We start from the raw sequence: 21,878 nt of genomic DNA on the forward strand, positions 1-21,878 counted from the left end.
GACGCCAAGGCCCGGCTACTGGCCGTGGCCTGAGTGAGGGAATCAGCGCGCCTCTGGATACCTTTGGAGCAGCAAGCACCTTTTGAGCGGCAACCGGCCGTCTGATGAAGGCGGGAATGGCCACAGGCCGTCTCCTTCTGCCAGAGGGAGGAGCGGCTATTGGCCGACTCGGGGGCAACACCTTCGGAGCGGCAATCAGCTGTCTGACGAAGGCAGGAGTGGCCACAGGCCGTCTCCTTTTGCCGGAGGGAGGAGCAGCTGTAGGCCGACATGGGGGCAGCACCTTCGGAGTGGCAATCGGCCGTCTGACAAAGGAGGGAGTGGCCACAGGCCGTCTCCTTCTGCTGGGGGGGGGGAGCGGCAATAGGCCGATTCAGGGCAGCACCTTTGGAGCAGCAATCGGCCGTCTGACGAAGGCGGGAGTGGCCACAGGCCGTCTCCTTCTGCCAGAAGGAGGAGTGGCAATAAGCCAACTCGGGGGCAGCACCTTCGGAGCGGCAATCGGCCATCTGACGAAGGCGGGAGTGGCCATAGGTCGTCTCCTTCTGCCAGAGGGAGGAGCGGCAATAAGCTGACTCGGGGGCAGCACCATTGGAGCAGCAATCGGCCGTCTGACGAAGGCAGGAGCGGCTACAGGCACACTCCTGAGGGGCGCTGTTTGGAGCTGGATAGGCAGCTCCACCCCGATCTGATCTGGCGGTCCCACTCCCTGAAGGTAGTGTCATCTTCCTGCTAGGACGACGGTGCAGCGGCTGGGTGTTGTAGGGGCGCACGGCCCGGGCTGACATGCCGTTGTCGCACGGCATCCCGTGATTCAGCTGCGGCTACCCCTTGGGGTCCGGGTGGGGGTGTCGGTGAGTTTTCAGGGGCACTATGCTGTAGCTCGCACATGTTACCTGTCGGGGAGTTTCTGGGGGCACTATGCTGTAGCTCATGCATTTTAACCACTTTTTTTTTTTTAAATGTGTCCGACTCTGGGCATAGGCTTCACAGCCTGCTATCAAGGTCCAGCAGTCCTCCTACATACCATACACCTCTACATGTCACCACTTCAGTGCTAACATGCACTGTCCATATTGAATACATGCTAGGGCTGTCTCATACAGGACTGGTGTATTGGTATTCCCGGGGGTATTTTTACATGTCGGCGGATCTTATGGTAGATCAGTAAAGCCTGATTTAATGGAATTTAAATCCTTAAACAGTTTATTTACCTAGAGGTGCCGCAACACTGCTGCTTTTAGGGTGTAGAAAGCGTCGGAATAGATCTACAGTGTCACCGATAGCACGAGCGGCTCAACTGTTTGGTTATGCAAGCGTCCCTCAGGTATTTCCCTATCCCCCGAGAGGAGGATGGTGGATTGCAGAAGGGAAACTTAAGCCTGCAGTCCAACAAGTTCACGTTTCAGATGAACCAGAAACTACAGCCACCACCACAACAACCGCCACAACAATCACCACCACCACCACCACCACAACAACAGCCACCATCACCACAACAATAACCCCAACAACCACCATCACCACAACAATAACCCCAACAACCACCATCACCACAACAATCACCGCCACAACAACAACACCACTACCACAGCAACAACCACCACAACAACCACCACCACAACCACTACCACCACCACCACCACCACCACAACCACCACCACCACAACAGCAACAGCAACAACAACCACCACCACCATCACAGCAACCAACACCACCAGCACAACAACCACCACCACCACAACAGCAACAGCAACAACAACCACCATCACCATCACAGCAGCCACCACCACCAGCACAACAACCACCATCACCAGCACAGCAACCACCACCACCATCTCAACAACCACCACCACCACCACAACAACAACCACTACCACCACCACAACAACCACTACCACCACCACAACAGCAGCACCCACAACCGCCACCACCATAACCACAACAACTACCACCGCCACCACCACAACAACAACAATTAGAGGCTTCCCCAAGGAGTGAATCACCCCAACCGCGAGTGGATACACATCTAGCGCGGCTCAGAATGTGACCTTGATCTACTTTTACCAATTTCGAACTCGTAGGAGATTTTCATTCCTACTACACACCTGTAAAATATCGTGATGGTATCTTGAGCGGTTGCTAAGTTATCGTGGTAACAAACACACCGACCTTGACCTACTTTCATCAATTTCGAACTCATAGATTTTCATCCCTACTACACACATGTAAACTTTTGTGATGATATCTTGCGCAGTTGCGAAGTTATCTTGCTGACAGACACCCAGGCAGAAACTGAAAACAATACTCGTATGAGATTTTTATCCCTGCTGCACACCATTAAAACTTTGTGACAATATCTTGAATAGTTGCAAAGTTATCTTGGTAACAGACACACAGACCTTGACCTACTTTCACCGGTTTTGAACTCGTGATCTATTTTTTTCCCTATTACACACCTGTATAATTTTGTGATATTTTGAGCAGTTGCAATGCTATCATGCTGACACACACACACACACGAATTGAAAACAACACCAACTTTGCTATCGCGGCTGGTAACAAGCGCCACCGCCGCCACCACCACCACCACCACAACAACAACAACAATAATCACCATCACCACCACAACCACATTCATTTTTATAGTTTGAATTCACATATATAAACTAGAAAACAACATTCTTCTAAAATGATTGTTAAGAAGTAGGAATGGCAAAAGTGCACAGGTAAGAGATGAAAAAAAGCGCAGACACAAGAGAGCATTCAGGATGGGAGGAGATTTGGAGGCCTATATCCATTACTTCATTCCACCTGGTACAAGTTCGTGGCTAAACTGTGGAATGTAGTAATGGGTATAGGTCTCCAAATCTCCTTCTATCCTGAATGCTCTCTTGTTTCTGTGCCTTTTTCATCTCATATATGTGCTTTTTTGGCATTACTACTTCTTAACAGTCATTTTAGAAGGAAATTTTTGTTTTCTAGTTTATGATCTTGTGGAAGTATAATTATGCATAAAGCAAGTGTTATATTTGGATTGTTACATGCATAGCATACTGAAAGACTAAACGAGGGCGAAAAGAAGCGTTTTGGTACATTCTTTAACTGTAGGCGAGCTATAGCTAACCAATATTGCACAAAATGGCTTACTTATGGGTGACCGCAATGCGGTTTTTAGGCCGTAGCTCGCGAACCGTAGCCTGAATGCTTTTCTAAACATGAAAAGAAACATCTACACTAGACAAGCAACATTTTGATACATAGCACGCATGCATATGCCTTTTTGTTTTGGAGTTATGGCTGATGAAAAAGAAAGAAAATCGATATTATTGCTGTTCAATTTTGCGACTCCTACGAAGGTTAGCAGGACTTTTTGAGTAGTTTTGCACTTGAATAGCGAAAGCTTAGAACTGGGCTTTGCGACCGTTTTTGCGCAAATGCTCCTGTACCCTATAGTATAGGACTTCATTTTGAATCTGTGCCCAAGGTCAATAAGACTACCAGGTCTTGTCATACAAGGGCAAATTTGTGTCCAGCTTGTGCACATCGTTATGACATGGACACACCATAGTAGAGGTTACCAGACAGTGATAAATAGTGATAAATTTTCATCTTATGTTCTGTTTAGCATCCTTGTGCATTACCATGCATGTATATATTTGTAGAGTTTAACATTTAAATATGATGAAAAGTCACTTAATCATGCATTCATTTAGCCAAATTTTACAAAAAAATAAAGAGTATACTATGACTTCACTAGACCGGAATTCGCTTTTTCCGGAGTCAAGGAGCCAACCGGAATAATTTCTTATATATCGGGAAAACTCTGAAAAAGCCAGAAACGGTCCAGACTGCCTAACCTCAGGCCGAGGCAGCCATATTGTCCAAACAGTTTGCGTGTTCATGCATCGGTTGGTGGCATCACTATTGTCCCCGTGTGCTCTGCCTCAGTCTGACCCACATCATTTCCTCAGAAATCCCTGATATACTGCTTGAGGGTGGCAAGTGATAATATACAAAGTGAACATCTTTAGTTTGTAAGATTATAAATAATAAGGTGTATAAAGTTTACAGTACAGTATTTGAAGTGCTTAAAATTAAGTACACCACATGGCATGCAAGGTACAAGCTACGCCTCCAGATTCCATCCTTGATTCAGCTCCTACCAGTGAAGACAATCAGGAGGATGAATCACTGTTCCTTGGTGATGACTCTTAAGATAATGGGTAATGATTTTGAAGGATATGCTGTGAAAGATCCTTCACCAGGTGCTGAATGATGATAAACACTCAGCAAGTTGGAGGGGGGGGGGGAGAAGAGAGTAGGGTGGGCCAAATTAGTCAGAATGGTTACGTAAGAAACTATATATATTATTATTGCATATGAGTGTTCTTACGTCCAAGCCTTGCTTTAAATTTTACAATGTTATGCACTAAATTACTTATAGTGGCATTTGAGAAAAATTAAGAGGCAAATGGGATATTGCCACAAGTTAGAAGGAACTGGTGGGGGTGAAGCAGGATGGTGGCCATGATGCTTTTCATGTATGAAAATATCTTCTTGTGTGTGTTTCCCCCCCCCCACTTCTCCCTCTACCCCCTCTCTCCCATCTCTCCCCCTTTCTCTCGGGTCTCTGTTTAACCCCCATCCTCTGGGCAACGTGTATACACATCACAGTCAGGGTGTTATGGGGCCACCAGGTAGTGGCTATACATGCAAGTGTCTTCTTGCTACCGTTTGAACCTGCCACTATTTCATCTTGCTACCAAAGGGTATGGAAGGAATTCCTCTATACTCCACAGGCAAGAGTCAGTCTGTTCCTTGCTTTCCTCAGGTGTACAATGCTTTCTTCAGGTCTGATTCCACCCCTGCCGCCCTTAGCCAGTGGCATCATCCACCCCTGCCAAGCCTCTTTCCAAGGATACTAGAAAAGGGCTCAATGATAGTGCCATAAGGCATACTTTGGATTATAATTTATCTAGTAGTGGAGTCAGGTATCACGTTGAGAGCAAAGCCACAGTTGGCGCCACAGGCAGAAGCATGAACATGTCCTGCTCTCTCATCCATTCCCGCGGCAAAAATTAGTTCTCTTCCCCACGTCATTACTCATCAACACAATGATCTAGGGTCCTGGGGATATTTTCATTCACAAGAAGAGGAGTTGATGAGTAAAGTGGTTGTTAATTCGTTTCCCTAAATGGTATAGTTTCCAAGGTATTAACCCGTGGATTGCATAATTACCTTTTTTTAATCCAACCCCGTGGTGTGCAGAAAACGGAGGTATTTTTTTTTTTTTTTTTTTAGTTTTTGTTTCTTATAAACTTGAAGCTAAACATCCACGGCATCATCTGGTGAAAAAAAGAATAATCTCTCTCTCTCTCTTTCTCTCCATCTTTGCGTAGGGCCATGCGTAAGTTTACGTACGGGAGTAGTGAAAAATGGATTTTTTTTTTTTTTTTTTTTTTTTTTTTTGTCTATTACAGACTTGAAGATAAACATCCAGGGCAACATCTGGTGAAAAGAAAAAATCTCTCTCTCTCTCTCTCTCTCCGCCTTTGCGTAGTGCCATGTATAAATTTGCGTAGGGGTCAAGTTGTTTACGGTGATGCACGGCCAGCACAGCCTGAGCTGTAGCTCGTAACATGACGCTACCCAGCCTGAGCTTTGGCTCGCAATCCACAGGTTAAGGTTTGAAAACAAGCAATTTTCTGCGGTTTCCGAAAAACTGTCCTTCATTAGGTGACGACTTCGTTAAATATTGCCCAGGGTTCGTGGGTTAATGAGGCAAATTATATATCCTACTTCAGCTTCCATTTGCCAGTCAATTGTATAAAAGTATGGAATGCATGACTGTTCAAGGAATTGAAGGGAGATGAAAGTATCGTGAGAGCATATAAAGAGCTACATTATTTCCTCATCACCATTACATCATTCTCATTATACTTTAGCTAATTCCACAACCCCTGTCACTCCCACAGCTTCTTTCTGATCTGGGTAGATTCATCTGATGATAACTAGAACAAAATAATAAAAGCTGGCATGGTACTCTCCGATAGCTGTCACAAGAGAGGTGACTGAGGCAGAGGCTGGAGGGTAAGTGGGAGAAGTGGAGAGAAAAATGGGAGGTGACAGTCCACCATACTGTGACGTCACCATGTCTGCGCAGTATCACTGGGTGAGGAGACCTGGTAGTCTTATTGGCCTTGCTTGTGCCATTCCTACTTACGGAGTGATATGTATATACTGTATGTAGAGAGAGACGGGTATCTTTGTATGAGTGTGTGTGTTACCGAACTCTGTCATTGAGGGGCTTGTTCATGGGTAACTCCGCGTGCCCGTCGCCAGCGGCCCAGGGCAGTGCTGATGTAGTGGCAGCCATGTTTATGCACATCACCTGATGCCCGCGCCTTTTGAAATCGTCCAGTGATTCCAGAAAATATAGTGCCATGGTCCACTGCGCAGCTTACGGAAGGAACAGCGAAACAAGAGACAGCAAGCTAAGAACAGTGTTCCAGTTGCATTAAGATGGTGGAGGCGACGAGTGCGGTGTTTCAGTATGACGACCAAAGTCACACGCTTACTGCGGAGATAGCCCCTCCATATGCTCGAGTTCAGTGGTGTGTGTGTGTGTGTGTGTGTGTACGCTAAACTCTCACCTGAGAGTCCCGGGTTCGATTCTCGGCATATTGGTAATATATCAGCAGACTAAGTAAAATCGTTTAGCGTAGGGAAATTAAAATAAAAACTCGTCTCGAATGGGTAAGAAGGATGCTTACATTACATAACAGTTAAGAAATGCAGGTTACAAATTATTTTCTCTACAGAACAACAAAATCATATTACCGTACATACGTTGCACTTACAAGGGATATGCAAGTAAAGAAAAATAATTTTGGCATAGGAGATGGGACATTGAAATTGGCTTCGCTAACTAAACCAGAGATAACTAAATCAGAGAACAGAAAGGTACTGTATTAATGTTTAACCGTGCTAATCCTTTGTGATGATGTCTCCTTAATTTCATTCTTGCTACCTTGAGTTGGTTTTACGTATCGTTTAGGAGACATCTCCGAGTGCAGTGGGTAATAAAGGCTGAAGTATGTATCTAAGGCCATATTGGAAAATTTCTCTTCAGCTAAGTTTTATCGTACTGACAAAGGTAAAAGGATGTGTACAATAAAAAAAAAAAAAAATTTACGAAACGTAAAAACCGTTAGCCTACTGATTTCGTTGAGTCAGAAATTACCATCGTGAAAGTATTTTTGTGTGTTCCAGGAATTTTTTGCATGACTGTCTGTCTGTCTGTCTGTCTGTCTGTCTGTCTCTCTCTCTCTCTCTCTCTCTCTCTCTCTCTCTCTCTCTCTCTCTCCTGGAATTGGGAAAGAATGCTTCTCCAATACCCCTGCTTGTAAGAGGCGATTTAAAGGGTCATTTTTTCACTCCAGTCTTTCTCTCCTTATTCTCCTCTCTTCTGTCCTTCCTCTTCCTGGCATTTCCGTGTTAACTCCGGCCTTTATTTTCCGTCTACACGTATCAGATTATAATACCACTCCTGCACCAACACCATTCTTATGCCAACACTACTCCTGCACCAACACCACTTCTATGCCAACACTACTCCTATGCCAACACCACTCCTGCACCAACACCACTCCTATGCCAACACCACTTCTGTGCCAACACCGCTCCAATGCCAACACCACTCCTATGCCAACACCACTCCTATGCCAACACCACTCCTATGCCAACACCACTCCTACACCAACACCACTTCTATGCCAACACCACTCCTATGCCAACACCACTCCTATGCCAACACCACTCCTATGCCAACACCACTCCTGCCTCAACACCACTCCTGCCTCAACACCACTTCTACGCCAACACCACTTCTGCACCAACACCACTTCAGCACCAACACCACTTCTGTGCCAACACCACTCGAACGCCAGCACTACTCCCACCAGCACCATTCCTGCGCCAGCACCACTCTTACGCCCACACTTTCAGTATCAAAACCACTTCAATGCCAAGACCGCTTCTACGCCAACACACTCCTACGCCAACACCGTTTCAGTACCAAAACCACCTCAATGCCAAGATCATTCCTACTCCATCACCACTTCAATACCAACACCCTTTCCATCCCACGACCACTTCTGAGCCAAGACCAGTTTGACAACAAGACACCTCAAGAAGACCACTTCTGTGCAAGACCACTTCGACAACAAGACTGCCTTGACAACAGGATCACTTCTGTGCCAAGACCACTTCTATGTCAAGACCACTTTGAAAACAGGACCACTTCTGTGCCAAAACGACTTGTACATCTCCTTCCCTGTTTTTGTTCCACTGCTAGTGTTATACAGTATCTATGCCTTGAATTATTGTCATATGGTCTTTTATACCTGGCACAAGGTTTCTGTTTCTCTCTCTCTCTCTCTCTCTCTCTCTCTCTCTCTCTCTTTCAACCACTTCATACACATCCACATCTCATTCAAACCCACCTCACCACTTTCATCTCACCCTCATCCAAACTACCCACCCACATCCCCGATAACCTGTCCACAACACACCGTTCACACCCACCCTGTCCACCTCACCCGTATTATCCACACATTTCATCCACACCGTACTCATAAAAGTATTAATCCTATCCATACTACATACCCAAACCCACACACTATACACCTCACTAGCCACCCATACCCACCCAGCTATCCTGCCAAAAACCCTCACTATCCACACCCACTTCCATTTTGTATGCCATCATCATAAGGAATTATTATTATTATTATTTTTTTTTTTAATGAAGTTGGAAGGTCATATTTGGCAAAATTAGGAGAAAAATGTATTAACCTGATCAGGAAATCACGTTAATTTTTTCACACAGATTTAGACCCGTCCATCATTTACCTGATCCATGTTATAAATGACTTTCGTTAGTATAATCCCTACCGTCACCAGACTATTCATGTTAGGGAAGTCCTTCATTACTCAAGGGGCTAATGAGGGCTGTATCTAATAAACCCTCCAGTTCGAGACGTCTCTCGCATTAAGGGGAAAGAAGTATTTGCATAACAAAAATGAAATAAAATTTTATTTGTTTGGAAAAGCGAAAATATTGAATTGTATGAAGTTTAAGAAACCCGTATCGAAATTATTTAACTCGTTCTGTTTGCTTCTAATTTAGAAACACTATGTCTCTGTGAAGAACATAATACGTTTCTCTGAATTTTCGTTTACGATGGAAATGGTCATTGAACGATTTAACGCATGAAGGTCAACATTATCATGGTGGTGCCTGAAAGCTGCCTAGTCATTGAAATGTTTGGTGTGAAAACCACCACCCTCCCAGCCTGTCTCCCGCCGTCCTCTTACTTCTCACTAATGTGGCCTTTATAACACTTTAGCTATGGTTGGTAAATTTTATAAACCAGTCTGTGGTTCTGTTTGGTGGCTGCTTATTTGTTTTGTGTGTTGGTTGGTCGGTATTCTTGATATAATCCAAGACTGATGGTTCACACAGTTATATAAAATCGTCTGGTGGTAAGCAGACTAACTCCTTGAGTTATTCGGTAAGGAGTAAGGAATAATGTTATCTACATTTTTTTTCTTGGCTTATGGCACTCTTGAGCCATGTTAACCTCAGCGGCCCCCCTCATGGTCGCTGTTATTTGGACAAGGAATGGTGAGTTGTGAAACTGATATTCAAATTGTACCCGTGTTGGGAGATAATAGTAATCAAATGCTCAGACTGTTTCAAGTTGGAGGCAGAATAGCGACTAACCTTACATCGCTTGAGCATGAAGTAGCGAGGTTTTGCCATTTTGAAGCGTTTATAACATTTCGGTTTGTTTCTCATGAATTACATTATATATATATATATATATATATATATATATATATATATATATATATATATATGTGTGTGTGTGTGTGTGTGTGTGTGTGTGTGTGTGTGTGTGTAGGCAGATATGAATGCGTGTACGTGGGTAGGATGTGGGTGCCTATGGTCATGTGCCTGAACAGGTTGGATCACGGATGCGAAAGTACGAGTAGAATTCAGGCCGGTATTTGCCTCAGCATATTTGCATAATCAGAATAATAACCCTTTACTAGTTTGCATAAAAATGTGTTGCTAATGTACTGTTTCTATTAGAGCAGCTTTTATTCCTATCGATTCCTTTTTTTTTTTTTTTTTTTTTTTTTTTTTTTTCCCGGAGGTTTGATGGAGCTCAAGAACGGGTTAGATATAACTTCCATCAACTCAGGTGTGGTTATCGTATATGTGGTAAAGGGTTTAATATTGTATGTAAATACCGTTATTATGCTGTATAACGGTATGATTAATCTGCTTTAGGGTTTTCTTTGCGTTTGTTTCGGGAAGAACGTCAGACTATTTCACTTCCCGGCTCTGCTCTTTAACCTGATTGAATTGTATGAAGTTTAAGAAACCCGTATCGAAATGATTTAACTCGTTCTGTTTGCTTCTAATTTAGAAACACTATGTCTCTGTGAAGAACATAATACGTTTCTCTGAATTTTCGTTTACGTTGGAAATGGTCATTGAACGATTTAACGCATGAAGGTCAACATTATCATGGTGGTGCCTGAAAGCTGCTATTTGCCGAGGTGGGAGTGACGCACTGACTTACTTTGTAGTGGCTTCTCAGAGTGGCTAGTTGGCATTGTGACGTAATAACCTCTTATAGCCTGTGTTTGGCGGTTTCTCTTCGTGACGTCACAGACCTGAAGTCTACGTGCCTCGAGTGGTCCCTCTCAGCTATGACGAGTGTGGTATAGAAAACGAGTTGTGGTAGTCGGTAATGACGTCATTCTCGTGCAGATCTAGGTGGTCATTGGCTGGAAAGCAGTGTGACGTCATTGTGCTAATATAGGTGTAGTGCTGTTGCCTGGAGAGTGATGTGACATCACTACCGTGCTAATTTAGATGAAGGCTTTGGCTACTGGCCGCAGAGCGGTGTAACAGCACCACCACAGTGTAGGGTCTCATCACTGTCACCAACGTTCTAATTTAGGTGTAGTGCCATTGGCTAGAGTGCAGTGTGACGTCAAATATTTGTTGGCTGGTGCGCGGTGACGTCACTACCCTACTGATATAGGTGTGCTGTTGGCTAGGATGTGATATGACGTCACTATCGTGTTAATATACTGTAGGTATCGTGATGTTGGCCGGAGTGCCGTGACGTCACGAGTGCGGAAGAGCTGCAGGTTTCTCGCCAAACAGGTTTTAAGCTGATGAGATCATCGCTGGATTTACGGGGTGCGATGCTTAAACCCCAAAACTTGCGTATTTTCGTATTTTTAGATAGATTTCCTTCCAAGAATTTGAATTATTATCATTATTAAGATTGCAGAATACTTATAAATATCCTTTAGTGCAGAAAAACTCATTCTTTTTCCAAATAGAGAAAGTACTGTCTTAACCCGTCAAATTTGAGTTTTCTGCCCGGCTGAATTTTGGAAACTATTGTGTAACGCTCACCGATATAAATAACTAGTGGTCACTACTTCTTAAAACGGGTGAAATTGAGTCTGACTGACATTCAATGTGTGTGTGTGTGTGTGTGTGTGTGTGTGTGTGTGTGTGTGTGTGGTTCGTGCTGTACCAATGTAACTGTAACTTAAAGCCTGTGTGATGCTAAATGTCCTGGAACGAAATTCACCCCAACCTGGAATGTCATACAGATTGTAGCGAATTTTGAAACAGATGTTATTTTGGATTATAGTAGATCCTGTATGATGCAGTACGATTCTCTCTCTCTCTCTCTCTCTCTCTCTCTCTCTCGTGCCGCTGGTAGCCTTCGAGGGCGTGGCACTCATTACCTTGGCACTGTATCCCTCTCCCCTCCTGCCATGACACCCAGCCCACCATCGCACCTTCCCATCTTGCTTTTTCTCTGTTTTCTTTCCCTCCCTTCACGCTATCATGTGTTTTTCTTTCCTCCCTTCTCTCCCTGCTGCTTTCCCCTCCCCTCCCACCTCCCTTCACTTCTCCGTCTTCCCCTTACTTCTGTTCCTGTGCTCCTTCCCTCCCGTCCCCTTCACTCTCTCCCAGTTCCCATTATCTACCCGCACCTTCTGTTCCTCTTTTTTCCTACCTCCCACCCTCTCTGCCTGTGCCTCTGATTCCCCCTTACCTCTTACCCTTTATTCCCCCCCCCACCTCTCTCTCTCTCTCTCTCTCTCTCTCTCTCTCACACACACACACACACACACACACTCTCTCTCTCTCTCTTCAATATTTCCCTCCTCTTTCCGCATGGCACCTCCCACCCCACCCCTTTCCCCCTGCTTCCCTGCTGTCCGCTGTGGCGGCTGGGAATCCCGGTTGGCTTGGGTCGATTCCGGCAGTACAGCAGCGTGGGTAGGAAAGAGGGAGAGCAGGTGGACGAAGGCAGGAGGGAAATAAAGTGGAAAGGGAGAGAGAAGGTGGGAGAGGAAGAGGGGCGCTAGAGGAAGAGACGAGGGAATGAGCGAAGTATAGAAAGAGAATTGTTGTGATAAAAAGAGTGAAGCGGGATGGAAAGTGAAAGGGAGAAGAGTGGTACAAGAGAAGGTAATGGTGGCTCAAGACAGAGAAAAGGCAAGAGAAGATATGAACGACGGGCGGTAGAGGAGGAAAAGAGGAACGACAAAGTAAAGGATGAGAATATAAGAAGGGAGGATAACTGCAGTAGGCCAGTTGGCCCATGCTAGTCAGCTCCCAAAAGAAGGAGATAATAGCAGAGCAGAAGGGGGAAGATAGGAGAAGGAGAGGGCAAAGAATGAGAGGAAGTACTAGAGGTGCTATATACGAGGGAAAGTGTGGATGTAGACAGGAGGGAAGGAGAGAAAAATGTAAGGGAGAAGGTATGTTAGTGGAAAAGACGTTGAGTAAAGAAGTAGATAATTATGGAGGGAAAGAGGAGGCAGATGATAGATACTTAGGTGAGATAAACTAGAGGTAGAGCATAGGGGAAGAGGAGAGGTAGAGAAAAATGGACATAGACAGCTCGGGAGAAATGGGATAGACGGGAATTAAACTGGAACTTGGAAATTGAATGGTGGATGAGACCCGAAGAGATAAAGATGATAATACAGGAAGCAGCATTATAGAGAGACCGAAGATAATGTGAGGAAGGTAAGAGAAAGAAAGGCGATGGATGTAGACACTGAAAAAGTACCAAAGAGGAAATACATGTTGCTCAAGCATCTCCTGTATTTCCACAGTATTCTTACTGACTCTGGTTTCGTAACACCCCTTTCTCAGCGAGTTATTTTGCCGTCTGCACCATAACTTTCAGGATTCTATGACTCACTCTCAGAAGAATAATAGAATACAGTCAGGCGTTGGCTGGAACAGAACGCTAGAATTGGCCCTGCCAGTATAGAGTTAATGGTTACAGTATTAACGTTTCGGCTCCTATACTTTAAGCTGTAAACATTGGTCAGGCGTTAGCTGAAATAGTACTGCCATCAGTATGTTACTGATCCAAACCTTATCGATATTAAAAAAGTGCATGACATACAAGCGATTACTGAGGCATTATAGATAACTTAGGAAGAAATGCCCACCTGTACTTACTACTACTACTACTACTATTATTATTATTATGATCCTCATCATCTCCCTCTTGCCCTTCTTTGTGTAGTTGTATATTGTTGATTATACTCGTATGTTTAGTATGTTACGTGTCCTTTTGCATTGCATGTTTGTATGCTTAAAATGTACCGTATATCCTTACTATTGAAATATTTTACTTTTAATAACTAATGATAATCCAGTAGTTAATGCATTAGTGATAAACGTGAGTAAATTTTTGAAAAGTAGAAATTACTGCACTCAGATATTCCATAAAAATACCAACCTGCGAGGATCAAAAAAGTCACACGGGTCATCTTGGGTCACTTGGCACTTTAATGAGATCACTGGCAAGTCCACAGGGAAAGATGGTGGCAGTTCGGGTGATTTTGTGGTACTTGGATTAGCACTGTGGGTGAAGACTGGTGTCCTTCGTTATAGCTGAGTCACATTTTTTTTTTAATTCTTTATTTTATGTAACTAACTAGCACCGGTGGATGTGGTTGGGTCTTCTTTGTAGGACGGGCAGCATTTCTTGTTTCAGTTTCTTGAGCTTATTTTTTTTCGTTTGCAAATTGCTTCTTCTAAGAAAGCGTTGTCGTGCATAATGTTAAGTTAGTTTTGGGAGGTAATTTTCTGTCATCGATTTGTTTGTCTTAAACAAGTTTGGACGATTCACTTTTGTTGGTTAGTGTTTTTCAAACTCTTATTTGCACTGAGTTGACTTATTAGTTTTATAAGTTTGATCATTCACAGTTTGGCGTTTGTTTCCAGGCATAAAGTTTGGAAGACCGATAATTTGGCACAGGAGTTGTTTACGATTCTTGGGAGCAAGTGCTCTACGCTTGTGTGACGTCACGATATCAACAAGTTCAAGCGGCGTGTGTATCCCGTAGTAGCGATAGCAGTGGTGAGGGAGGCGGTTGAGATGTGCACACCATCAAGCCCATCACGGGACTGAGTGACGGTATGCGGCAGCGCCTTACGGCGACCTGGTGCGGGGTGAGTAGGAGCCTAAAGCAGCCTCCATGTTCCTACTTCCCGCTCCCGCCAAAGTCTACCAATATTCGTTCACTCGAATTTTCCCTTCAGTTCTGACATAAAACTACCTCGTTTTTCGTCCTGATGGTCTGGCTTTATGTTATAAAGTGAGAATATAATGCTAGGGAAAGGTGTAGTGTGTGTGCAAGAGGATTGTAAGGAGTTTGTGTTGTCCGAAGCATTGTGGGAAGTGACTCAGTGAGGGAGCGGAAGACTGGCTCGGATGACTCACCAGCGGAGGTTCCTGGAATTTCCTGTGGCTCATTCTCGCCTCTCACCCCAGCCTCCCCCCTCCCCCTCGTCCCTCACCCTTGTTTTGTACCTGACTACTCTCTGACGTCACTGTTGCTGCCAGGCTCCAGGCAGTAAAGTTTTGTGAGCCACCACAGAATGCCGCCGTACATACTGGCTCACTGGAAAAATGTGAAGGATTTTGAGTATAAACGTTATGAGCGCGGAAAAAAGGAAGAATTATTGCTCAGTAGAAGTACTTTAAGGTCAGGAGCCATTTAATTGTCATAATGTAATACTGCCTTAACCGGCACTCTTGTACTAGCATTGAGTATATTTATTATACTTTTTAAATTATGTATATTAAGCAGACTGATCCAGTACAATTAGTGTATTAGAAGTACACAAAATTTAGTATACGTTTTGAACTTTATCTAATCTGTTTTTTCTGCTCTTGCAATACCAGTCTATACCAACTTGATATGCAGAGCATTGTCGTAAATCCATAGTATTTATTGTATAATTAATTTTTCCCTGGACGGCTGTATGGGTTGGTGCTCGAGGTTAGCAACTTACTTGAGACTTATGTATGTCTGACCTTTGGTGCTGGAGTATGAATGAATGAATGACCTTGGTGCTCCCAGTCCGCCAAGTGTAGGGCAGTGAGCGGGGGGGGGAGGGGATGGCAGGCCAGTTCTGGGAACCCACTTTCGTTTACTGAGAAAGTCCATCGCTGCCCTACTCTGCTGACGATTGCGCGCGCGCACGCACGCACACGCACGCACACGCACGCATACGCGCGCACACACACACACACACACACACACACACACACACACACACACACACAGACGCTGGTGCAGTGGTAACGTTCTCGCTTGCCAACTGATGGACGGGAGTTCGCACCTCGCTCAGGTTGCGAAAAGTTTCACTGACGAAGTGGGTGGTTACTGTCCCCCTCGAGCAAGGGGACGGGTGTGTGCGTGTGTGAAGGTCACAGCCTTGCCCTTAGATCGGACTATATGAGCTCTCAGCTCCCTTCCGGTAGGGTAAAAGCTGACAATCACGACCATCAAGTGATCCTGACCGACCCGGTGAATTACACTATCCGCCAACCCCTTCTTCTATCCCGGATTAAGTAATACTAAACGACAGCACCAGGGGGGAAAGGTTGAAGTGGTGTGTTCCCAGGAGTCCATCAAGGTCATCACCAGATGAGCCTGGGACTGAACCAACAACAGTTGGAATAATCAGAGTCTTTGATAATACCAGGTCATATAATGCAGTATGTGTCCCTTGCCACAGCAGTCCGGTAGACCTGTGTTCAGTTTGATGAGGATAAATAAGTATATATAGACGAGTGTGTATACATACATACATTCTGTCTATAATGTATAGACAGATAGATAGATAGATAAATCTTTGGTCATTGAATATTCAGAGAGGGGAAGATATGTATACAGTATACTAAGGCTGTTGAAAATGTATGATCAAACAGATTTGCCCCACACAGTTCTTAATCCATTCATTACGATGACATTTTTAATCTTGTCACCACCTGACGATATTATTCAGTGTGGGATTTTCCAGCAGAAGGTGTTAGATATAGCTTTTCTTAACTCCTTCATTGTGGGGGGGACAGTACTGAGCTGATATCCAGTAGTGAGCATTAAGTAAACCAACCGCTGGCATAGTGACGGGGTTAACTCATGTAGTACGGGTGGCGCCGTTTTGTTACCATCACCTGATGCATTTATACTGCCTTGGCAGACGCGTCAGAAGGAAAGTATAAATCACTTCACTTCAGCGGATCTTTCCTGCTTTGAACAGAGTCGTATGGAGGCAGCAGGAGCTAAAATATAGTAAGGAAAACTCTTCCTGCTGGACATGTTATATATATATATATATATATATATATATATATATATATATATATATATATATATATATATATATATATATATTTAAACTGCGTTACAATGAAGGGTTACCTTTCACCTGCTCAGCTTGATAGTGTCTGGTGGAGCGAGAATGAGTTATAGTAAATGAGTTTACCCATTCATGTGTGTGTGTGTGTGTGTGTGTGTGTGTGTGTGTGAAGTGATGGAAGAATGAGAGACTGAGTAGGTAAGATATAGGTAACGACTTAGGAGGGAAGGTAAAAGGGCGGTCGCACCATCTCCCTCGCACCCTTCCAGCTCCCCATGGAACATTAATTCCCCAAAGCTCCCTTATTACACTCACGAGACTATGCTGGCCCCGACGCTTGCCATGTACTGCGCACCTCATTCATGTAACACAGATGGGGTCGTCCTGCTTGGCTTATGAGACATTAATTATGACCTTGATCGTATGAAATGGAGAATGTTGATCCCTTCACCTAGGGGACGAGCTTTGTATATTCTGTTTAAAGTCAGAGTGTTTTATGCAACTAAGGAGAGATGCGTGAAGGGTTAAGGCAGGGCTCGGCAGTTAGGTTTGACTAATACTCCATGTCAGGAGTTCTGAACATGGCCGGTACCCCGAGCTTCAGGAACTACCCGTTTTATGGTCTATATCGGTAAAATACAACAAACCAAGGTGTTTTATTTGTACATAAGACAAACCGAGTACAACCTATTACGTATAATTCGCATGCTGGCCCTCCTTTTCCAACGTGTGGGTAAAATTGGTAGTAAAAGAAAATAAAAAATCAAATGTGAACTACTTTCTGTGAGTTTTATAAACTTAGTGAAATTCACCTAGCCGACACATGGGGTTAACAGAATTTGTCAGAATAAAGGCTTAAAAGGTGTGTGTGTGTGTGTGTGTGTGTGTGTGTGTGTGTGTGTGTGTGTGTGTGTGTGTGTGAGAGAGAGAGAGAGAGAGAGAGAGAGAGAGAGAGAGACTTGGAATTCTGACAAAGAAATTCATTAAAACTGTTCGCTACACATACACATTATCTGACAATTATGAAAACCATGAACTGTAAATGACCCCTCCTCCTACCCATCCATATTCCAGTAACTACTGCAATCTGGAAGGTTCTCGTTACACCCAGAAAACTTGATATTACCCCTGACGAGGTAATCTACCCCCCATTGCCGACTCCTGGGTTAAGACAGGGGTTAGGAACTCTTCCCTCCCCCTCGTCTCATGCGGTGGAGAACTCTTATTGAGGGCTTCCTTCGCCCCCCTCTCCCTACCCGTCCTCCAGCATTGATTTGCCGTGAGAAAATCCTGACGTCGTTCGTGGGTTGAGGATGTGGAAATTTTGAGAGAGAGAGAGAGAGAGAGAGAGAGAGAGAGAGAGAGGTGCGGGAGACTCAAGTCTGCAAGAATGGCCCTCTCAAACATTGAAAAAAAAATGGAAGTATTGCTATAATTACACATAAGGCTGTAGCCAGAGGGAAATAGACTGAGTAAGGCTGTTGTGGAGGTGACAAGGCCATAATCCAAGCAAGGGCTTCCATGATCCCTCACTTCCTCACTCTTATCTGCGCTGTATCCCTTGACATTCACGCCCCTGCACCCTCCCACACCCACCCACACCCATTCCCACACCACCGCCCATCCCCACAGTTACTTATCCCAACAACGGGTGCTCCTGCTTTCATACTTGAGCGTAGTTTCCATACTCATACTCCTAGATATCTCTGACGCTCTTAGGCTCGTAATCTCACCGGTTTAGGAATATTTTAAATACGTTTTCGTTAACGATCTGTGTACTGTATACCTTAATAATTACTCGTATACTTTTAGTAATGGGTTTGTTTCTAATGTTGACGTGTATTACGTAATTATTACCAGGGGATATTAACGTGCAGTATCGAATAGCACACTGTCAAGGAAGAAGTGTTTGTGAGCTCTTTTTCTCATTAGACATTGAGCCACATTCCTATCAGTTAAGGAGGCGCCCTGGCACCTCTACCATACCATGTTATTTTGGTATCTGGTTTCCTACCATATATGTATATAGATAGATAGATAGAGATATGGATCTATCTATATCTATATCTATCTATCTATCTATCTATCATATATATATATATATATATATATATATATATATATATATATATATATATATATATATATATATGTGTGTGTGTGTGTGTGTGTGTGTGTGTGTGATGCAAATAAATCTGTAAGAAAGAGGTGCTAGAGAAAGTCTTCTAAACTGACAAGAATACAAACCTTTGTGACATGAAAAGAAAACAATAAAGATGTCTTGGGTTAGGCACAGTACCTTGTTTTGGAGGTGAAAGTAACCTCTAAGAACAGTAAGAAATGACGCACACATTACTTTCATATACCGTGAATTGTTGACTTAGATTTCAGTAAATAAACTTAATCTCTCTCTCTCTCTCTCTCTCTCTCTCTCACACACACACACACACACACACACACACACACACACACACACACACACACACACACACACACACACACACACACACACACACACACACACACACACACACACACACACACACACACACACACACGATAGTGAAAATTACGGAGAGTCTAAACCACAAAAAAGGCAATATCATGACCTATAGAAGTACTTTATAGAAATAGATTGGGAAAAGGAGCTAAGAGGACAAGATATAAATGTTATATATAAAAAATTCTGCGAATTTTATGACACTGGACTCCAAACGTACATCCCTCAGCACAATTAAACAGAAATAAGGATCAAAAGTAAAAAGAGATTTGCTGTGGATTACAGACGACACTGGCCTAACAGCAAAAGGGCATATAACAACTACCATCAGGCAAGAAATGATTATACAAGGATAAGGAGAGAATCTCAGAGGCAGTTTGAGGAAGACATTGTAAATAAAAGTGCCGACCAACCGAGGAAGACATTGTAAACAAAAATGCCGACCAACCGAAACTGTTTTACAGCTAAATACGACATAAAACTAAAGTCAAAGATAAAATACAGTCTGTCATGGATGAGGGGAAAAATCTATAAATTGAAGAAGATATTTGTGAAATACTAAACAAAAGAATCCAATCAGTCTTTAGGGAAAAATGTAGATTTTAGAGAATGAAAACGAACATGCATGCCCACACATACTAAAAAACATCCGTATATCGGAACAAGAGGTCCAGGAAGAGCTGGTTAAATTAGACAAAGGAAAAGTAAGTAGTCCTGGCAAGATATCAGGTTGGGTATTACATGAATGTGCAGAAGAGTTAAGTAGACCAATTCAATATTCAATGAATCCTAAAGACAGGGTAAACTACCTGATATGTGGAAGAAAGCAAACATTGTTCCCCTCTTCAAGAATGGAAACAGGCCAAATCTACTCAACTACTGACCAGTTTCATTGACCAGCGTCCTAAGTAAGATATTAGAAATGCTGATAAGGAAAATTTGGGTAAATCATCTGGAAAAACACAATATGATAACAGAAAGACGGTTCTGTTTTAGAAAGGGTAAATCATGCGTTGCTCATGTGTTAAGCTACCATGATTCAGTTGCAGAAGCACTGCAGAAAAGAGAAGGATGGATGGACAGTATCTATATGGATTTCAAGAAAGCATTTGACAGAGTACCACACCCAAGGCCTTTATGGAATTTCTACCATCAAGGAGGAATCCAAGGTAATCTGTACTGTTGGATGCAAGATTTTCTTCGTAAAAGGGAAATGGGAACAGTACTAAGGGGGATTTACACATCTTGGAGGGAAGTGACTAGTGGAGCCCCACAGGGCTCAGTGCTGGCACCAATTATGTTTTTAGTGCATATAAATGACATACATAGTAGAAATGAAAGTTATCTAAATATGTTTGCTGATGATGCAAAAGTACAAAGGAAAATTACAAACTCAGACTCTTGTACAGAGCTACTGTACAAGAATTAAATAAGCTTCATAAATGGAGCAATAGTTGGCAAATGGAATTCAGTGTAGAAAAATATCATGTAATCAAGTTTGGCAAAAGTGAAAAAATGACCAGACTGGGATTATAAGCCAGGAGGTTCAACCCTACACATATCAGAAAAGGAGGAGGACCTAGGAGGGATTATCAGTAACAGACTGTCTCTGGCTGATCACATCAGTGAGAAAGTACGGAACATGTACAAATTGCTCGCCAATATGAGAGTAGCATTCACATATATAAATGAAGACATGCTGGGAAAGATAATCAAATCATTCATTAGACCAACACTGGAGTATGCATCTGTTGTCTGGAATCTACATATCAAAAAACACAAAGATTAGATTGAAAAGGTACAATGGGCCGCTACAAGATGGGCACCAAGCTTAAGGGATCTAAGCTATGAAGACAGACTAGAAAAGTTAAAAGCTACCAATATTACAAAAGAGAAGGGAAAGAGGGGACATGATTGTGCTATATAAATGCATCACAGGAAGAGAGAAAATAGACATACCGGTATATTAGTATATAACCTGTGGGGAAGCAGCATCAAGAGGGCTCTGCAAAAACTGTACAAAAAGAGAGGTGATAAAGACATAGGGAAAATCAGTTTCCTAAATAGAGCAGAGTGCACAGTAGGTGGAAACTGTGTATACCAAAAAAAAATTCATAAATTCAGAGATATGTATGAACAAGAAATGATTCAAAATACGGGACAGTACGAGCTGGACTCATTCCTGTAAAGCTACAATTAATGAACAATTAGGTAAGGTAAGGACACACCTCTTATTCATATATGCACTCGGCCTTAACGCACCTACGCCCTTCCTCTCAGACGCTCACATCAACGAGAGCGAATCTATGACGGAATGTTTCGTATGCGTATGTGAACAAGTGTATTTGTGTATGTGTCCACAAGTATGTATATATATATATATATATATATATATATATATATATATATATATATATATATATATATATATATATATATATATACTGGTGTGTGTGTGTGTGTGTGTGTGTGTATGTGTGTGTGTGTGTGTTTACGTATGTGTACCTGTCTATATGTGAATGACGTGTGAATGTACCAGTGTATTTACAGTAATGTATATATTTTTGTGGATTTGGGTCTCTCTCTCTC

The 21,878-nt window shown here is 43.2% G+C and overlaps 2 protein-coding genes across 3 annotated transcripts in view; one reads left to right on the forward strand and one right to left on the reverse strand.

The window, feature by feature from the left end:
- The window catches only part of LOC145406597 (uncharacterized), a 31,000-nt gene extending 24,621 nt beyond the window's left edge, over nt 1-6,379 (reverse strand). Inside the window, exon 1 of the mRNA XM_080277672.1 lies at nt 6,291-6,379. Coding sequence (XP_080133798.1) covers nt 6,291-6,379 — 89 coding nt within the window. The remainder of the gene's footprint in view (nt 1-6,290) is intronic.
- The window catches only part of lsn (vacuolar-sorting protein SNF8), a 136,655-nt gene that overhangs the window by 77,627 nt on the left and 37,150 nt on the right, over nt 1-21,878 (forward strand). The gene's annotated exons all lie outside the window — the stretch shown is intronic.

This window comes from Coenobita brevimanus, chromosome 71, assembly GCF_032717465.1.
Source record: "Coenobita brevimanus isolate Jiangsu-jjx chromosome 71, ASM3271746v2, whole genome shotgun sequence".
NCBI classification, from domain to species: domain Eukaryota; kingdom Metazoa; phylum Arthropoda; class Malacostraca; order Decapoda; family Coenobitidae; genus Coenobita; species Coenobita brevimanus.